The 8,801-nt window shown below is 34.2% G+C and overlaps 1 protein-coding gene across 2 annotated transcripts in view; it reads left to right on the forward strand.

Annotated features, from left to right (window-relative positions):
• The window catches only part of LOC150077389 (muscle LIM protein 1-like), a 91,281-nt gene extending 85,911 nt beyond the window's left edge, over window positions 1-5,370 (forward strand). For both annotated transcript variants that reach the window (XM_090386791.1, XM_090386790.1), the window contains exon 4: window positions 5,174-5,370. In XM_090386791.1, the coding sequence (XP_090242917.1) occupies window positions 5,174-5,204 (31 nt within the window). In that variant the 3' untranslated portion in view covers window positions 5,205-5,370. The remainder of the gene's footprint in view (window positions 1-5,173) is intronic.
• The last annotated feature ends 3,431 nt before the right edge of the window (window positions 5,371-8,801 follow it).

The following is an 8,801-nucleotide window of genomic DNA, read 5'->3' on the forward strand; positions in this document are numbered from 1 at the left end:
ATTCTTCCTCCAAAGATGTCAGAAAAATTTTGAACAATCTTGATGCTAAGAAAGAGAGCCAAAAAATGATGGTATTTTTTGACTTGGTCTCAAACCTGAGCTTACTCCCATACTTGGTCACCTTTTTCCACTGGTGTTTGTCTTCTGTTTGGCAATTTGCTCAAAAAGGTGACAAAATCACTCAATCCCTCCCATCCAATTATCGTCCCATTGCACTAAGCTCTACTCTTTCTAAAGCAATGAAGAAATCCATTAACAGTCAACTGCTGAACTACCTTGAACTTTCCACACGATCAATGATCACCAATATGGACAAATTCAATGAAAAAGTTTGGTGAAATTCAAGTACTATAGTTGCTCTTGACATTTCTAATGCTTTTGCTTGTGTTTGGCATAAGTATTCCAGCTTAGTTTTTTTTTTTTTTGAAACTGATATCCAGTTTTCTCTGACTGCTTACTTGTGGATGATGGCTCTGTCTTCTAACCTCTCCACCAGTGCTGATATTCTCCAAGGCTTATTTTTTCTCCCTCTTTTCCTCTTGTATATTAATGACCTTCTTCCACTGACTGGAAATCCTGTTCACAGTTTTGCTGATGATAGAACATTGCATTCCACCTCTCAGTTTGAGAAATCCTGTACAAACTGCTTGTTTCTCAAATATCCACTACCAATTCATTAAGTGCTGCTCTCCAGGTAATTTTCCAGTGGGGTGGAAATAACTTAGTTAATTTTAATCATTCTAAACTCAGTCCCATCTTGTATCTCTCAAAAAGATTATTCTTAGAAGGCAAGGCTGAGATTACCCTGCCTTCTAATCTCTTTGCATAAGTGCATCACATATTGCTTCCTCTGCATCTAAAAACTGTGTTTTCTCTTTCACTCTTGCTGCTCCTTTTCTTTTAACCCGTTACTCACTCTCTACAAGTGTCCTACCATGGAATATTGTTCCCACATCTGTAATACCAACCTCAACTTCTGACTCCATTTAAAAATGAGCAGTTACTTTAATTAATGACCCATCTCTTACAAGTCTCCATTGTCTTTCTCTTAGACATTCTGTTTCTGCTGCATGCCTTTGAGAGAGATTTCCATGGGCACTATTCTTCTGAATTGACATCTATAATTCCCTCCCTCCCTCTTTTTCCAAACATGTGTAGTAACTGTTAAATTACTGTGAAGAAGAAAAGTTGGACAATAAATATCCATTTATTGTCCAACTTTTCTTCTTCCTCCTTTTTACCTTCAACTTTTGTTTTCTGGAACAAACTCTCTTCACATGTATTTCCTGAAAATTATAATCTACAGAAATTAAAGTCTAATGTCAACAAGTATTTTTTTTTTTTTTCCCCTTCATTTCTGAACCTTCCACCACAGTGCTAAGTACTATTGGTTCTAATACCTTTTTGTAATTGGGGTTTTCATTGAAAAAAAAAAAAAAAGTTGTTCCTTGATATATTAATATCACTATTAAATATACTTATACAAAAATAACTTGCTAGCTAACAACCTATCCCCCCTTCTTCCATAGGTCAACTGTGTTTTGCTGTTTGCAGACATTTCAAAGAACATACTCTCAGAAGTAGGAGGGGTTATATTCCTCAAATATTTGATATTTTAATGTTTTTTCAAGTGTTCCTTACGTATTTGTTCATATAATATTCCTTATTTCCAATAAGGAATATTTCACAAACACAAAATTATCACCCAAAATAAAATAATGACCAAAAGTTGATTATAGGCAGTTTTTCCTTGTCTTTTTTTTTTTTTTTTTTTTTTTTTTTGTAAAACTCCATTGTCCCGCAGCCTTCCACAAGTAATGAGTTTGATTATTTAGGAATTAGTGCAGAGGCAGCTAAAACCATTAACCATTCATGTATGATTTTTGTAAATTGTGTATTTTCTGATTAGCTTGCACACTTTAAGAGATGTAAAAAATCAGTTTGTGGGAGCCGAAACTGTGCAATGGTAACCCATGTTAGTACCAGTAGTGACAATTATGTAAGGTAGGAAGCTTATAGTCATGCAAAAAAAAAAAATTTTTTTTTTTTTTTTAAATCATTAAATGTATTCAAACTCCACAACACTAGATGAAAGTTTGTTAGAATAATCAATTACTCTCTGGCTGAAAAATTTTTGCACATCTATCTTGTAATTATCCTTTTTAAATTTGTGCCCTTGCATGTATTGTCCTGGAAAGACAAAGGATACCATCAGCTCTCCTTGTAGGTGCCAGCATCCGGTACAGGGTCACCAACCACATTAGTCTCTCCAGGGGACTAATGTGGTTAATCCCTTTCCTTATGTTAACGCAAACAAAGAATTCTCTGCTACTTTTGTTTTTAGCAAAAGACTTTCTGTGGTAGAGTTAGATAATGTATTATCTCTATTCCAAGTTTGGAGTTACACTTTAACAGGCCTGAAGATGGGAAATGGCAAGTTCCCAAAACATAGCCATAATTGTTTGTCTCGCATTGAGGTGATTCAATAATAAATTGCTATTCTCATTTTATTAATGTACTGTGGAGAAATTCAATCAATCATCTGACACACAATAACAAAGAATGGAGTTTCATTTTTGTTGCCATTATAGCTGCAGATGAGAGAAAAACAACTGGAAACTCAAGACCACTTACATGGCTTTTTCTTTCATAGTATTAGTGCAGAGCAGGAAGCCAAGTAAGTGACCATGAGCCATTTATTGTTTTTCTTCCTACTTGAGTCAGCTACACGACTGGTTATATTGGTGGGAAAAAACCTTAATGAATGAAATTCATTATTTACGGGCATCAGTAAGTTGTGTTCACGGAAGAGATTAACTATAGATTTAACAAAGCACACATTTTTGCCACTGTACCCCTAATCAAAATTTTCTCTCCATTGTTCTAAAGTGATGTTAAACTGCTCACACGAGTGCAATATAATTTGCCAAATTAGGCGGGGGGGGGGGGGGAGTTTTCTCTGAACATTTATTTATATGTAATGAATAAGAGTATTAAATGAGAGAAATTCATGGTTATGTGATATGGATAAAATTAACATAGCCTGAGAGAAATAAGAGTTTTGCAGGGCTGTCTTGTCCTTTCATCTCTTTTCCCAGTGAAAAGGATTTAAATTACACAGACAGTACAATGTTTTTAATTCTCACAGCAGAAAACATGTATCTTTAAAATAAGTTGCCCTATTATTGCACTACTTAACATTTCAGATGGCCTTGCAAAACTAATTAATTGGCCATTTCTTTAAGAGATGAGATACTGCAATGATGGTTTGTTTCAGGGGTCACTCATCAAATAGTAGATAGTTTCTAGTAACACAACCGAAACAGATCACTTTAGCTATATTACAACTTTTTAAGCTCTGATTTTGTATAACACATGAGAACTCAATGAAAGTTCTTTGCAAATGTTCTGTCTGAATGTTATCAGTAAAGATCACCTGAAGGTGAGGGTTTGATGAGAGATGAATTAATAATAACAGGCTGTTACAGCAGTGCCCCAAGCTTTTAAACAAATGGCAAATTCACCTTTTGGCAAGGCTAAGAAAATGAGCAATACCAGTGAACTTGTTGCAAAGGCAAGTTTATCTCTGTGAAAATTAAGATTTAAAGCATTATCCATGCAGTCAAATCCTTTTGCCAAAAACAGATGAAAGGACAAGATAGTCCTACAATCATCTTATAAAGAGAGAAATAGTCCCTTAATCATTTTATTAGTGCCAGATTCCTTTTAATTGTACTGTAGTATATGCCTAATTTTAGTTTATTGTATTATTATGTTTGACTTTTGTTTTCATGCTTGCTTAGTAAGTAGAATTAATACTTCCTATCATTATAATCATTCACTTTGTCTTCAGATTTCTACAACAAAATAAATAAAAAATCTGTTCCAAAACAGTAAAAGGCAAAGATATCAGATATTTGGTAATAATGCTATATAAACTTTAAGGTAAAATATTTTCACAAACATGACGAGTTATTTAAAAAAAAAAACAAAAAAAACTAGTTTGATGAATGAAAAATGTTCCACTGTATGAATATTCAGAATTCTACTATACTAAAATTTTAGTAGAGATGTCTGAGTGAAAATTGGTATACTGGTCAATAATACTACGTGGATTGTACACATTGAGTTTAGTCTCTTTCTTTACAATAGCTATGAGCAAATGTGGGGGGCAACTTAATGCATCATTCTCATATTATGGTGGAAGCACTTCGCTGTGAGTTGCCCTGGTATTGCACTACCTAAATAAGAAAGCACTGCTTCAATGGAGAAATATACTGCTTTTTAATGAAAGTATGTGCCACATCCAGAGATTTGAGTGGAGTCCCATCAGTAGGCAGTAAGACACAGTGAAGACCTCTCACAAATGATTACTTGCATTTGTAGTGTACACTATAAATAAAAAATTATTTAAGTGATCCATCATTTCTAGAGGCAAATCAAAGTAAGAACACATTTAGGGTTTTCTAGGTAAACCATGTTAGTGCTTGTTTTTCCTTTACCAAAGTGAAAGTTTTAATGCTTTTATATGAAAACAGTAACATCAATATTATTGAATCAGATTAATCTCAAGATACCTTTCTAAAATTGTTCTGTACAGTGCATTTGCAATCATAATGTAAGTTCCAAAAGCAAGCACAAAAATCAGCTCATATAACCACTTAAATGATGACTATTTTTAAAAATTAGCTATTTGTAATTTGAATGACAATTTTATATTACTCATGTTAGTTTTAAGCAGGGAGAAGGGGGCATTAGAAATATATCCAATGGCCTACAATATAAGCTTCTAAATTTTGGGATCACATTTATATTCCCTCCAGTGGCTATGTTACTTAGCCAAATTCTACAACAGGTACATCATCTATGTTAATTAGAAATACACAGTTTAAATGGTCCAATGGAGCGCAACTGCTAAGATTATATATATTTTTAAATAACTACTTTCATTATAAATAGTTTAGTGCCATATTAAAAAAATGGGTATAATTAGAGTCAATGTTGTCTCACTAACTAACATTACAGAATATTTTGAGACTGGTTATGTTGATGAGATTTTCTATTTTATACATGATATGTTAACATCACTCTCAGCATATCTTTCTTTTGTCCTAATCATTAAGCCAAAATTATATAGAAGTTTAATTTTTTTTTTTTTTTTTTTTTTTTACAGCAACAAGCCCCAAGATCCAACCTATGGTTAATTCTGGATCCATTCCAGGAAAGCTGTTAAAAGATATTTATGCTATTTCAATTCCACATAATATTCCTTCTTTTAATAGAATGGCACTTGTAACAATATGGTGAAGTGTACAGCGCATTAGCATGTAAAACACACGCACAGTGAATTAAACTTGTTATGCACATTAACCTTCAATTTGAAAATACATATATATGCTTGTTATCACACTAGTTATAAACCAAGATACTATAAAAAAGAAGATAAATCTCCAATTTTTGACATGTTTGTAATTCAAAGATACTTTTATAAACAAATTATCTACATATTCTTAAGTGTTTATCTATTTAATTGTACTGCTCAAATGGAAAAACATTTTGTTCTTTAGCAGATTTGAGTAAACAAAAAAAGTGTTTTTCTTCACTAATGTGAGAGTACAGGGTGGTTCATAAATAAGGGAATACATGAGCTTAAAGAATTTTTACAAATCTATTCAATATGGTTTCCTTTCTGGTCTTCACAAAACTAGTCTTTTGGGCACAGAGAGAGAGAACCATAGTGTACAAATTCTGAGTCTCTAACAGAGACTTGTGCTTATCACAAAATACTTTTAAGAATCCCACCAAAGGTGATCACAAGGTGTCGAAACCAGAGAAAGAGTGTCCCTTCAATAGAGCCCCACTGTGTGACCTGTGAAACTTTGCAGGGTGTTTCGGTGCTCCATCCTTTCATAAAAAAGCAATGGTGAAAATTGGACTTCATAAATGAAGTGTCTTTAAGCAGTCTCATGTAACTTTATCCACTGACTTTTCCTTAAAGGGGAAAAAAGAATAACACCTGTCCCAATCCCAGCCCACCTATTTAATTTAAATCCTTATTAAAGAATAAGTGGTTTTCTTAGGGGAGTAATAAACATTGTCATGGCTATTAACAGTTCCATTTCATTTAAATGTGGTTTCATCTGACCACACAATGCTGTCAATGATAGTCTGAAACACCCATGGACAAAAACCATTTGGCAAAATTCTAATGTTCTCTGAGTCATCCTCATTAAAACTTTGTAGCATGATAAACCTTGTATTTAAATTCTCTTATTTTATTTAAGCTTACTTTAGGTATTTTAAGTTCCAAACTGCTTTCTTTGAGATTTTTTCAGACTTCCTCTTAAGTTTGAAATTGGCAGATTTCTTTGAGGTATCAGTTTTGGTAGATTGTTCACACTTCAACAATTTGCTTTGTCTTTATTGTGGGTTTTATGCCCAAAAATCATGAACTTCTGCAGTATTTTCATAGTTTGTTGATTTTCATTGATTGAAATTAAATCCTCTCCATCATTGTAAGGCTCATGGTACCTTTTTCTGTGTTCAAATTACTCTGAAACAATAAAAAAAAATACACTTTTTCAAATAACTCATATTTACATCAGCAGTTATTCAAAATACTTTCCTTACATATGAAATATCTTGTATAGGTGTATGTATAAACTGTCCAATCAAAACTTATGACCACCTAACTAATAGCAGATATGTCCTCATCTTGCTACCAGTACTGCCACCACACTATGCGACACGGGCTCTATAAGGCCTCTAAATGTTGCAGCAGGTATGCTGTACCATGTGGCCAGGAAACACCAAATTGGCCACATTGCCACCAAATGCCTGTTTCTGTTGGACCAACACGTCAGAGTGATTCCTCTCTGCAGTTTGTCACCATCTCATCCATGTGGCATAGTAGATGCAAATTCATTGGAAAGGCAAATTTTTTTTCAATTGCAATGATCCAACAACACTGTTCAAATGCAAACTTTAGACATTGTTGGCTATGGGTGGCTTGATCAAGTGCCTACTCCAGGAGATTATACAGAAGATTTGTTGGATCATGGTCTTGGAAACAACCCCCCCCTCCCCTCAAAGTACATGGTCATCCATTCTACTATTTTCTGTCTATCAGCTCACATAAGGTTGAACAGCCTACATTCACCATGGCCACTGATTAGGTGTGGGCACCTACTACTGGCCTGCCCACCTGCTCCCCAGAAGACCTTAACTACAGCAAACAGCTCACAAGATTCTGTAACACTGCCACCTTTCAACTGATACCCAAAAATCATTTTGATGAGCCTGTTGAAGTACTTCATGTGGACTATGTGCCTCAAACCTGCAGTATCACTTTTATTTCATCCTCCCTCATTTAAAAAAAAAACAAAGAAAAAAGATTGCCCTGTTTTGTCTATTTCTGATCCCAAGTTTGATGGGTGGTGCAAAATGCAAATAGATGTAACCCATGTGGATGTGTCAAATTTGTAGACGGTAAAGTAAAAATCAGTTTGGAAGAAAAAAAGATATGGCCATAGCAGTGAGAAAAACAAGAGGAAGCTCAACATCACTCATTAGGCTTTCTCCTCTGTAGCATTATACGGGGTGGGAAGTCAAATGAGTGACCTCCAACTGCCTGTTGTTTTTTCCCTACTTTAAGGGGATTAGACAACTTGTTCTAGATCTGGGTGACCAGATTAAGGTGAAGCTACACGTGTGCATAACATGTAGTATCACAAGCCAGAATGTAACCATTGTATTTCCATGTGGCAGTCTAAATTAGCACTCTTAAGGCATCAGTTTTAGTTGTGCAAGTAAAACACTGCATGTGACATTCTGCCTGCACACATCAATATGAAACTAGACAAGCGGTTGGCACACTTGCTGAACTGAGCAGTTGATTGCTGCTGTATCAACTGATTACGATGTTTGATAATAAAATTAACTAAATTTGTTTAATATACTTTTCTATCTTCTATTTATTTTGCATTTATCTGTATATTGTTTTATGCAATAAAATAAAAATACATAAAATTGTAATGGTATACAGTCATCACTATTTTTCAAAGAACCTTCAAAATAACCGATGCTATTTGGCCTTTTTGAAATTATGTAAAGTTGAGAGGACTGTCTTGAAGTGGGGTTTTTTTTTTTTTTTTTTTTGGGCTGGCAAGACTTTAACTGCTTAGTTAAAGCAATGGTTTATAGCTCACAGCAGCCATATCCTGAATTGAAACTAGATAACTAATATTAATACTAATAGATGGGCATCATCAGCACATTCCTTTTTTTTAGGGCTAATACCTGATCATAAAGTGGCCCTCACTGAACACATTAAATAGTTGAGAACCACTAAGATTTACCTTTGCAAAGACCACAAATCAATAATATGTATTTGCATTTGGCAAATACATAATAATTGATATTGTACACAATTCTTTAGATACTGTTCCACATGAAAGACTGCTCCAATTTGTAGCAATGTGGCATATTATTGCATGGATAAAGGGGTATTTGAGTGGCAATAATGGGAATTGCTCTTCTTCAGTTACCGTTATTAGTGAGTCCTTGGGGGTTTCAATGATGGGCTCCCTTACTGTTTTCAATATTTGTTATTGATACTGATGAAGGCAAATCGTGTTTAAGGTTGGCTGAGTAGTTAATGATAGGAATGAGGGCAAATTACTGCAATAAGACCTAGAGAAATTATGCACCTGGGCTGAAGTGACAATTGAGGTTTTACATTGATAAATGTAAGGTATTGAATATGGGTAGCAGTAATCCCAGAATAACGATTTTTTTTTTTT

This window comes from Mastigoproctus giganteus, chromosome 12 (assembly GCF_048544385.1).
Source record: "Mastigoproctus giganteus isolate SK-2022 chromosome 12, ASM4854438v1, whole genome shotgun sequence".
Taxonomy (NCBI): Eukaryota; Metazoa; Arthropoda; class Arachnida; order Uropygi; family Thelyphonidae; genus Mastigoproctus; species Mastigoproctus giganteus.